The sequence below is a fragment of the Henckelia pumila genome, chromosome 3 (genome assembly GCF_033568475.1).
Source record: "Henckelia pumila isolate YLH828 chromosome 3, ASM3356847v2, whole genome shotgun sequence".
In the NCBI taxonomy this organism is placed as follows: domain Eukaryota; kingdom Viridiplantae; phylum Streptophyta; class Magnoliopsida; order Lamiales; family Gesneriaceae; genus Henckelia; species Henckelia pumila.
This window is the reverse complement of record NC_133122.1, coordinates 21904594-21917547: the sequence shown is the minus strand read 5'-3', so window position 1 is coordinate 21917547 and position 12954 is coordinate 21904594. Positions and strand designations below refer to the sequence as shown.

Here is a 12954-nt window from a genome sequence, read left to right as displayed (position 1 = left end):
ATTTACATAGCTACCCTTCATTAGTAATTACTACATAATTAATATGTTTTTTTAATTATTTATTTATGTGACTATTCAATTAACTAATCTATTATCTATTATATTATATATGTGAGTTTGATTTATGAATTTACATAGCTACCCTTCATTAGTAATTACTACATAATTAATATGTTTTTTTAATTATTTATTTATGTGACTATTCAATTAACAAATCTATTATCTATTATATTACATTGCATATATAAATATATGAGTTTGATTTGTAAATTTACATAGCTACCCTTCATTACTAATTACTACATAATTAATATTTTATTTAATTATCTATTTATGTAACTATTCAATTAACTAATCTATTACTATAATACATATATAAATATGTGAGTTTGATTACTAAATTTATATAGCTACCCTTCATTACTAATTATTACATAATTAATATGTTTTTTTAATTATTTATTTATGTGACTATTCAATTAACTAATTATTAACTAATTTGATAAATATGTGAGTTTGATTTGTTAATTTACATAGCTATCTTTCATTACTATATATAAATATATGAGTTTGATTTGTAAATTTACATAGCTACCCTTCATTACTAATTACTACATAATTAATATTTTATTTAATTATCTATTTATGTAACTATTCAATTAACTAATCTATTACTATAATACATATATAAATATGTGAGTTTGATTACTAAATTTATATAGCTACCCTTCATTACTAATTATTACATAATTAATATGTTTTTTTAATTATTTATTTATGTGACTATTCAATTAACTAATTATTAACTAATTTGATAAATATGTGAGTTTGATTTGTTAATTTACATAGCTATCTTTCATTACTACATAATTAATATGTTTTTTTAAATTATTTATTTTTTTGATTATTCAATTAACTAACTCCCTTTATTTATCGCAAAGTGACAAACTTAATATATTATCTATCTATTACGTTACATATATAAAATGTAAAAAATTGTATAGAAAATTTTAGAAACTAAATGAAATAATTTTAAAAAATATAATAAATTTACTTCATAATTATTTTTAAGAAACCCACAAGTGTACATATCAATGAAATCATAAAAATCTAATTTAAAGAACACAAAAATAAATATAAAAATTGAAATTTTATAACGAAAAGAAGAGTCTTGAATTGATAATTGATGTGAAGATGTGGGAAAAAGATCCTCTACTGTGGAGATAGAAATATCACAGAATACTGTGCATTAAAATAAACATGATTTTAATATTCCATGTGTGTAATTAATTATTTAATCATGTGATATGAATTACAGAAGACTATTCAATGCACAATATCCTGTGCTGTTTCTCTTAGGAATGACAATGGGTCGGGTATGGGTAGGATATCGTGCCTCCATCCCCATACCCATTTATTAAATCCATCCCCATACCCATACCCATACCCATCGGATATTTAATTTCATCTTCATCCCCATATCTGTCGGATGATCGGATATCCATACCCTACCCATATACCCATTTATTGTATATACTCCATAAAAATAATTTTTTTAAAATTTTAATTATTTGATAAAACTATACTTATTTACTAGATTTTTATATCAAAATTTTTAAGATAATAAAAAAATAAAACACCGAAGAAAATTTACAATCAAAGACTTATATAAAAATTAAAACTTCTAAAAAATAGCATTAGTTTTATATTAATAATTTTCATTATTTCATCCAACTAACATAATTCAACAAAAAAAAAATTAAATTAGCATTTATTTAATATAAATTAATATGTGTATATATATATATATATAATATATATATATAATTGGGTATCGGGTCGGATATGGGTATGGGTAGGATACCACTACATCCTCCTCCATCCCCATTTACGAGATCCCCATACCCATTTACCCATTAATTTAATCGGGTTCAAAAAATGCCTCCATACCCTCCTCCGTTCGGATCGGATATCGGGTTCCCCATCGGGTTCGGAGGAAACTGCCATCCCTACTTTCTCTATCCACAGCAGAGGATCCGGATCCGAAGAAGTGAATGTGCTTCTCATCATCTACTTTCATTTTTTTTCAAAAATAATTTTGTGAATTAAATCTATTATCTATCACATATATAAATATGCAAGTTTGATCTGTGAATTTACATAGCTACCCTTAATTACTAATTACTACATAATTAATATGTTTTTTAATTATTTATTTATGTGACTATTCAATTAACTAATTGAATAAATATGTAAATTTGCTTTGTGAATTTACATAGCTATCTTTCATTACTACATAATTAATATGTTTTTAAAAATTATATATTTTTTGTGATTATTCAATTAACTAATTTATTTATCACAAAGTGACAAACTTAATCTATTATCTATCTATTACATTACATATATAAAACATAAAAAAATTTTATAGAAAATTTTAGAAACTAAATGAAATAATTTTAAAAAATATCATAAATTTACTTCATAATTATTTCTAAGAAATCCACATATGTACATATCAATGAAATCAAGAAAATCTAATTTAAAGAACACAAAAATAAATATAAAAATTGAAATTTTATAACGACGAGAAGAATCTTGAATTGAAAATTGATGTGAAGAAGTGAATGTTCTTCTCATCATTTGCTTTCATTTTCTTTCAAAAATAATTTTGTGAATTAAATCTATTATCTATTACATATATAAATATGTGAGTTTGATTTGTAAATTTACATAGTCACCATTCATTACTAATTACTACATAATTAATATGTTTTTTTAATTATTTTTTTATGTGATTATCCAATTAACTAATTTAATAAATATGTGAGTTTGATTTATGAATTTACATAGCTATCTTTCATTAATACATAATTAATATGTTTTTTAAAATTATTTATTTTTGTGATTATTCAATTAACTAATTTATTTATCACAAAGTGACAAAATTAATCTATTATCTATCTATTACATTACATATAAAAATGTAAAAAATTTGTATAGAACATTTTAGAAACTAAATGAAATAGTTTTTAAAAATATTATAAATTTACTTCATAATTATTTCTAAGAAACCCACAAGTGTATATATCAATGAAATCAATAAAATCTAATTTAAAGAACACAAAAATAAATATAAAAATTGAAATTTTAGAACGACAAAAGAATCTTGAATTGAAAATTGATGTGAAGAAGTGAATGTGTTTCTCATCATCTGCTTTCATTATCTTTCAAAAATAATTTTGTGAATTAAAGTCTTAAAGACCACTATTTCAAAAACAAGTTGGGACCAAATCTATATAAATATATTGAAAAAAATAAGTTGGAACAAATCTTGAACTTAATAAAAATTTAATCTGGGCTGAGATCATTATTGAGCCTAAAAATTACATATATAAATATTAATACTAACTGGAAAAAAAAAAATTAGACCGGGTTGGAGCCCACCCCAGTCTTTGGGGTGGCTCTGTTAATGGTAATACCTATAATGAACATCATGGTTTTTCAGTTTTTTGTTTTATATCCTTTTGTTTAGTCGAAAACAATATCTATGACTATTATCGATTATATATTTGTCATATTTACTAGATATTAATAATAATATATATAATTTTGTTAGAATATTTTCAAAAATTTATTTAATATTTTTAGAAATTTAATTTTCGATAACGAATAATGATCACCATTGCGCAAATACAGGAATTGACCTGGAAAGATGTGTTGTTTGATGAAGAGTTACAACGGTTCGGAATCGTCTTTTAATTTATATATATATGTTGCATCATCATATTCAAAAGGGGAAATTGCATATATCACCCTTGTGAAATCCCGTGCTAGCTAATAACCCCCTGTGAAAATTTTTTAAGCTAATAACCCCCTGTGATTCTAGGTTTGTAGCGTACACACCCCTTCTGGCTAAAAAATGACGTAAATGTCCTCGACTTTTATGAACTATTTAATTTATCATTTATTTTATGTAGGGGTATTTTCGTCATTTTTTAGCTGAAAAGGGTGTGTATGCTACAAATCTAGAATCATAGGGGGTTATTAGCTTAAAAAATTTTCACATTGGTTATTAGCTAACACGGAATTTCACAAGGGTTATATATGCAATTTCCCCTATTAAAAATTGTCTTGTTTTTTCGGTTTTGTTTTGTTTAATAATAATATAACCTTTTTTTATTATATTTTGAGATAGATTTTAATAAAAAAAAAAAAAAAAAAAAAAAAAACCTCTTAAAAAATAACATATAAACGTGTTTAGAAATTCGATCAAAATCTTTTATAATTTTCAAAATTATTCAACAAATTTTAAGTTCATCGCGGGCTTTCTGAGCATATATAAAAGTGTCTGTTCAAAAGATTATTATTGTTCATTATTTTAGGATTTAAAGTAGCAAACAAGTCAATTAGTCTAATCATGATGCCGGCTGCGAACAGCTTTTTCAAAATTCAATAAAAACAGATATAGTTTTCTAAACATTAGATCCTGGCTGTTTGCCATTTACACATTTATAAATTGCAACATGCTAATTAGTTTTTATCTTTTCCGGAAAATAAAAATAAAAATTTGCAAGTTGCTGCATTTTTTTTAATGCATATGGGAAAAGGGACCTCGAAAGAACAGAAGCATTAATCAAGATTCATTCAAGGCTTGTGTTAGTTTACAGAATACTTGTCTTGTTTCGTTGTCTCAGTAATGGCTTATGCTGCTCTGGTGTCTGTTTCCCAAACCTTGGAGCAAATTCTTGATTCTGATCCTTACTTCTTCCCTTGTGCAAAGGAAAAAGTGGTGTCTTTTCAAGAAACCATCGCTTCTTTGATAGCTTTTCTTGACAATTGCCCTCCAATTGGCACCCAAACGGTCAACGATTCGATAAGACGAATCAGAGATTCGGCGTATGAAGCAGAAGATGTGTTTGAATCCCTCTTAGCAACTCACTTCCTGCAGAAGTATGGAAGTGATGGTTATGAGAAACTTCAACCTGGGAGGAGCGTGGAAAAAGTGATGGAAGATATGGAATCGATAGAAAAACAAGTACTGAAGATTCATGATGATCATAAGGCAGGCGAGTGGAGGAATATTTCGACTCTTGCTGGTTCATCAAGGCCAGCTTCGGCGGGGGGCCACAACCCGAAAATGGTGGCACTTGACAATGATCTGGAGATAAAACTAACGGAACAACTTGTTGGAGGAGGATCTAAAAAATTGGACGTCGTCCCGATTGTAGGCATGGGCGGGATTGGTAAGACGACTCTTGCTAGAATCTTGTATGGTAGTAAGTTGATCGTGGATACATTCGACGTTTGTGGATGGGCTACAATATCTCAAACATACGGTGTAACAAAAATTGCTTCAGACATTTTGAAAGACATTAGCGTAGGTTTGGATGGAGGTGGCAAATATAAAGGTGGTGGTCCACAAGATGTATATCAAACTTTATATGGTAGAAAGTATTTGATTGTGTTGGACGATGTTTGGGATACGCAGGCATGGCATGACATAAAAAGGTCATTTCCGGAAAACAAAAATGGAAGCAGAGTCCTAATGACTACTAGGCATTCCAAGGTGGCCGCTTATGTCAACTCTTCCGGCAGTTATCACGAGATGCAGCTTCTAAACGAGGATTCGAGCTGGAGACTCCTACGCCAAGAGGTATTTCCACAACAAAATATTCACCCATCTGAAGTACTAGTTGAAATTGGAAAAGAGATTGCAAGACAATGCCAAGGTCTTCCTCTGGCTATATCAGCCATTGGTGGCCATCTTAAAAAGGAGAAACAGACACAAGAATACTGGAAGTATGTCTCGGAAAATGTAAGCTCGGTAGCTGATGATCCATCCCTAGAGATATTAACTTTAAGTTACAACTACTTGCCTCATCATTTGAAAGCATGCTTCCTTTATTTTGGATCTTTTCAAGACGTTCATTCCATAGATGTTTTTCAACTTTTGAGGTTGTGGGTTGCTGAGGGATTCATACAGCCAAGCCCAAGCTTAAGGGAAACTAGCATGGAAGAGGTTGCAGAAGAGTACCTCAGAGATTTTATTGACAGAAATCTTGTGTTTGTGTATAAACACGATGCACTTGGGAAACCAAAGAGATGCGGGATCCATGATCTGTTTAGAGACATATGCATAAAGGAAGCTAAAAAAGAAAAGTTTCTTTTCATCTTGAACAAGGACCATGTACTCTTTGATCATGATACCCAAATAGACAGCCAACGACGCTTGATTCTGAGTCCAGATATTATAGACGACTATGACGAATCTCTTATCAGCGCCCTAGTTTCAAGAAACGGCACTGCTCGTTCTTTTATTTGTCACGACGATAATACCTCTACACCCACAATCACACTAACCTCAGCAAGATTGCTCAAGGTATTGAGGATCAGGATGTCAGATTCAAGTTCAACACCACCTGAAATTTTACAACTAGCAGCGAACCTAACGTACCTTGAGCTTGGCTACAATCCGAAAATTCCATCTACAATATCTAGACTCAGGAATCTACAAACCATAGTCGCTGACATAATTTCTATGCCACCTGAAATTTGGGAGATGACACAATTGAGGCATGTTAAGAGTAATTTTGGTACCCATTTGCCTGATATTCCTCCAGCAGAAGGATCAACAAACAATATTATTCTTGAAAACATGCAGACACTTTGGAAAATCAACAATTTCAGATGTGTGCAAGAGGTCGTCAAACGGATTCCCAATCTCAAAACACTAAGTCTTGTGTACTATGATGATGTGGGTCTGTCATCTCAATATGTGAACAATCTTGTTTGCTTGGCCAAACTTGAATCATTACACTGTCACTTTGACTTCGGCCCGAACGATCATAACTTGCGAAACCTGGCCTTCCCACCATCACTAAAACAACTGGTGCTAATGGGCTGCCACATTCCTTGGGAAAAAATTACCAATATTATAGGTATCTTGCCTGAACTTGAGGTTCTCAAACTGAAATATGGAGCCACCAAAGGAAAATTCTGGAAAACGAATGACGGAGCATTCGAGCAACTGAAGTTCCTACTCATTCAAGATTCAGATATAGCCAAGTGGAAAACTGAAGCAGGTCATTTCCCAAGCCTTCAGCACCTTATCCTTGAGGAATGCCATGCCTTGAAGGGAATCCCCTCTGAAATTGGAGAAATTCCGACACTTGAAAAAGTCCAATTATTACTCTGCTCAGACGCAGCACAATCCTCAGCAATGGAAATGTTTGGGGAAGATAGTGACGTTAAACTTATCATTTCAAGTTATGACTCAATTTTGAAGATTTATAAGTCTGCAGATCAAGTTAAGGTATGATCAAAACATTTTTGCTTTTCAATTCTTGATATGTAGTGATTTTTATTCTGTGATTGCGTGCGTGAATTACGAATTTTAGTTTAAAATTAGTTATGAGAATATATTATTCATATTAGTGGACTTAGCTTAATCTGCTGATTAATATCTTCACCACGTCCCAACACTACTAACAATTATTAAAGATAAAGATAATTTATCACTGTGAAAAAATTGCATGTGTTGAATATAGAAATAATTATTGGAGTGACTGGAACACAATAGCAGTTTGGTACATCAAACGTACAATATATGTATTCCATAAGTTTACGACAATTACCTTCCTGATCTAGTGATTGTTATTTTTAGAAATTAGTGTTCTAATTGATATTTAGTCTGATTTTCTAAAGTACCCCAATATCATCATATCTTTTATTGTTGTGTGTGGTCTTTTTTGTCAGGTTGGAGGATCTTGAAAATTTGCTTATCTTCGGACTGTAATGCAAATGTTGTTTTTGGACTGTTTTATGTGCGATGTTCATGTCCCTCAAAACAGAGCGAGAATGAGAATGAACGTCAAGTTCAACTTTGAGGTGGTAAATTCCGGTCAAGACACATGTTTTAGCTGTTTTTTCACTTCTTATGTTGCTGCTTCATTATTACACTACTGCAGTTTGTTATATCTATTCAAACAGTTTAATTTGTTTTACAAGTTTTTGTTATGAATTCGGTTTAGAAAATGTAAAATTTGCATTACAAATGCAACAAACTGCTTTTGTTATTTTATTCGGTGTTCAGAATATCATCGGTTAAAATTTTCTTTTCTTTTCTTCTCTTGTTTTTTTTTTTTTTTGGGTTGGGGGTTCAAGCACAATATTTAAATTGAACCAAAGTTTCATGAATTAGGGAAGGCTAAATAAAGTCGACTTTCGAAACTTTTGGCTTGCAGGCAGCATGATGGTAAGAAATTTGAGATTTTTTCTTCGAATTAAAATTTATAAGAAATCTTAATTTATTTCGATTGTTACTAACGAGCAGGAAAGTACAATTAACATTTTGTGTTTTGTAATGAATGCTTTAGTTCGAATGTATAACTAGATCTTTTTCTTGTGCCCTTGCTCTTGGTGACAACCCAAATTCGGATTTTATCATTTTCATACTATGGGATAATACACATTTTACTCCAAATAATTTAGGGGTTTTCTCCCGCAGTCACTCTTATTTGTCTTCGTACTAAATGGATTTCTTATGTTGCTTAAAAAAGGAAAGAAATTCTTGGTGGTGGCGGCAGTAGCTGCTCTGGGGCATAGATATTTTTTCATTAAGTTTTATGTATGTGTATTAGCTAGGTTTGATTTAGGAGTGTTAATTCGGATGGATCATATATGTTTGGGTCGGGTTTACATAAAATACTATTTAAAATTTTTTCAATAATATAATTTTTACAAAGAAAATAATCAATCCAAATACAAATGAATAGTACAAGGAGAATATTCAATTCAAACACAAAATTGCATAAATTCGAATTGACCCATCCACCAGAACCGATAAGATTTAATTTTTTAACAAAATAATTAAATCAAAAATCAAAGCACATAATAATAATAATAATAATAATAATAATAATAATAATAATAATAATAATAATAATAATATTTAATTTAAAAATATAATAACAATCTATGTTTATATCTTTACTATTTAATTAAAGTTGAGCAGCTTATAGAAACCACCCATGTGAGGACACCATTTTTTCCCAATTTTATCCTTCTACTCACGATTCTTCTACATTTTATTTTTTTTTCCATATTTTTTTTTATTTTTTTTCCTATCCACCCTCTTCTCACTCTCCACGTTAACAAACTTCCCCACTTTCTCTCATTCCCACACACTAATAAACTTCTTCACATTCATGGATCATTTCAACCTACATATACAAGCATTACCCCCATGATAGATCTAAGGGTCATAATTTATCAATACATGCGGGGTTCACTAAAAAATCATGGACCCCACATTTATTGATAAATATCAACCGTTAGATGCATGTAAAGGCAGTGCCTGTATAGGTAGGGTCTCACTTACCCACATTCACTTCCATGCTTTTGCTTGCAATCCTTGAGTTCAATCGACGGCTTCTTCTCCAAAAGTACTGAAATAGGTAATTTTCTTCGTTCGATCTCAGTAGTTGTTTTGGTTTGATTTTGCGATTTCTAATATCAATTTTTTCTCCTTAATTTTCTGCTTAATTTATGAATCTGTACAAATTTCATTATGTTTCATTTTCAATTCAGAATGGAATTGAATTATGGTTTTACGAATGTTTATGTTAATTATTTTATTTCGACAGGAATCGTCTTACTTTGTTCGGCAATGTTAGGAATCAATCCAAAAGAGTTTGGTATTCCGAGAATTCCTAGACAAACGAACACACAGCAAACAAGAACACAATCCCAACGAACAGATAAAATCCAACGCACACAGATCAAATATCAACTCACGCGAAAGAAAATAAACGACACAAGTATTTACGTGGTTCGGCAATGAATTTGCCTACGTCCACGGGAGAGCAACACAACCACTTTATTAATCACCAACAGAAACAATCTAAGCACAAAACCAAAGCTTATTACAGAGATATACCCGAAAGAAACTCTAACGCTAGATACATACACAATTCAAGATTGTTATTCTTAAATTTTTCCCGTCACAATCTGCGCCTCAGTTCTCTCATCTGAAATCTCTATTTTCTTCTCTCTCACATATTTTCTGGAGTTTGAAGAATTTGATTTTTTGTTATGTTCGTCGCGGCCAGCTTCCATCTGCTTATATAGAGAACTAAACCGACTTTCATCTTGGGCTTTAGGTCAAAAACAACTTACGACCCAATTATAAAGTCAACATGGTCCAACCCGATAAGTCTTCTCACATCAGTCTGATCTGCTCTTGTACTTCGATCTGCTTTGATCTGCCTTCAAGCTTATAGCTTCTCGGACAATTCATCTGACTTATATCCGAATTTCAGTACCCGAGCAATTGATAAACTTATCCGAAGAACTCATCTGACCATCAACTTCGATATGATCCCAGTATTCGATCTGACCATGAACTCATCTGATCTTTATTGTTTGATCTGATATCTTTTTTATTTTTATTCAATCTGATAGAAGCACACTTCAACAATCTCCACCTTGATTCTTTCAGGTTGAATGATGCTCTACATCCTAGCCTCCTTTGGCTAATTTCCAATCACCGCATTAACTAAGTCCAAATATTTCTTAAACTTAGCATACGGTAGTGACTTCGTCATAACATGTGCAGGATTTTCTTCTGATGCCATCTTCACAAGGATCACATCTCCTTTTTCAATTACATCTCTGACGAAATGCATCTTCACATCTATGTGTTTCGATCGTTCATGATAGACTTGATGTTTTGTCAAGTGTATAGCTAGCACTTTGATTGTCACAGTGTACTACTACTTGATCTTGCTTCACACCAAGCTCTGCTATCATTCCCTTTAACCACAATCCTTATTTTATGGCCTCGGTAATAGCTATGAGTTCTGCCTCAGTGGTAGAAAGGGCAACCACTGACTGTAGATTATACTTTCAGGTGATCGCAGTGTCATAAATGGTGAACACATATCCAGTCAATGACTTTCTCGTGTCTAAGTTCCAAACAAAATCTGAATCCACACATCCAACTATCGGATCAATCCCATCTTGGTATTTCTCAAACTTCAACCCAGCCCAGTAGTGTTTATGAGAAATCGAAGAATCCAATTCAGGGCTTCCCAATGATATGTACCCGGATTAGCCATAAATCTTGACACAACACTAATTGCGTATGCCAGATCAGGTCTGCTACACACCATTCCATATATGAGACTCCCCACTCCATTAGCATATGGAATACCAGCCATTTTCATCTTGTCTTACTCACTTTCAGGTGACTGACTCGCAGATAGCTTCAAATGTTGTTCCAGAGGGGTCAAGACAGATTTTGCTTGATTCATGTTATACCTCAGAACAACCTTATTCAAATAGTTCTTCTGACTCAGATGAATCTCTTGTCTTTTCCTGTTTCTCATTATGTCCATGCACAATATTCTCTTCGCTTTTCCCAAATCTTTCATCTCAAACTCTGAGTTGAGCTGTTGCTTCAAGGATGATATCTCTGTCCTACTTTTACTTGAAATCAAAATATCATCAACGTAAATCAATATGTACAAGATAACCTTCCCTTCATCCTTCTTCAGATAGACACATTTGTCATATTGGCTTCTCACAAAACCAATACCAATCATGAACTCATCAAACCTCCCGTTCCACTGCCTCGGACTCTGCTTTAGCCCATACAATGATTTCCTCAGTAAGCAGACCTTGTTCTGGGTTTTTTGATGTATGAAGCCCTTTGGTTGTTCCATATATATAGTTTCTTCCAGGTCACCGTGTAGAAATGCATTTTTCACATCCATCTGCTCGAGCTCCAAGTCGAGCTGGTTCACCAGTGTTAACATAATCTGGATGGAACAATGTTTGACCACTGGAGAATAGACTTCATTAAAATCTATTCCTTCTACCTGACCAAAACCCTTTGCAACCAATCTGGCTTTATATTTGATCTGATCTGTACCAGGAGTTCCTTCCTTCTGTTTATAGATCCACTTGCATCCCAATGTCTTTTGATGTTTCGGTCTGTCTACTAACATTCAGGTTTGATTATTCTCAAGAGAGTTCATCTCTTCATTCATAGCTTATATCCACTTATTTTTATGTTTACTCGCCATATCATCATCATAATTATTCAACTCTGAATACTCCACCTCCTAAGCTACTGTAAGCGTATACCAAGCCAGATCAGCTTTACCAAACCTCTTAGGAGCTTTGATCTCCCTTCTGGTTCTGTCCCTTGCAAGATTATAAGTACTCAAATATTTTTTTGGATGACTCGCTGTCACATTCTTATCTTGCATCTCTTCTGACTCTTTATCTGTCACAGAAGACTCCACCTCAAACGATAGTTTATCATTCACACTGATCTGACTGTCCTTTTCATCTGTATTCATTTTATATCCCAGTTTGGATTAATCAAACTTAACATCTCTGGTGTTGAAGCACTTTGGACCTCTTGACTTCAGGTTCCAAACCTTATAACCCTTCACACCATCTGGATACACAATGAATATACATCTGACTGCCCTTGCTTTCAACTTGTCCTGTTTCAAATGAGCATATGCAAGACATCCAAATACCCTCAAGTTTGAATATTCTGAAGGTGTTCCACTCCATTTTTCCATTGGTGTCTTGAAACCAATTTCACTGGATGAACACCTATTGATCAAATAGCACGCAGTAGATAATGCTTCTCCCCAGAAGGACTTAGGTAGAGAAACATTGATCAGCATACATCTAACCCTTTCCAGAGGAGTTCTGTTCATTCTCTCTGCTAGGCCATTCTGCTGTGATGTTCTTGCCACTGTTCTATGTCTGGTAATGCCTTTCTCCTTACATAGCTTTACAAATTTATCTGATAAGTATTTCAGCCCATTATCTGTTCTCAGGTGTTTAACTCTTCGATCACTCTTGTTCTCAACTGCCAGCAGCCATTCTCTGAACTTGTCATAAGCTTCATCCTTAGTCTTTAAGATGAAT

The 12954-nt window shown here is 32.3% G+C and overlaps 1 protein-coding gene across 1 annotated transcript; it reads left to right on the top strand.

Annotated features, from left to right (window-relative positions):
• Window positions 1-4513: 4513 nt before the first annotated feature.
• On the top strand, window positions 4514-8019 carry LOC140892005 (putative late blight resistance protein homolog R1B-16). Its single transcript, XM_073300730.1, has 2 exons — window positions 4514-7315; window positions 7759-8019. Exons 1-2 carry the CDS (start codon window positions 4700-4702, stop codon window positions 7771-7773), a joined length of 2631 nt encoding a protein of 876 aa, XP_073156831.1. The 5' UTR covers window positions 4514-4699; the 3' UTR covers window positions 7774-8019.
• The last annotated feature ends 4935 nt before the right edge of the window (window positions 8020-12954 follow it).

Coding starts and splice junctions, on each gene's coding strand:
- LOC140892005 (XM_073300730.1), top strand. CDS start 4,700: ATGGCTTATGCTGCTCTGGTGTCTGTTTCCCAAACCTTGGAGCAAATT.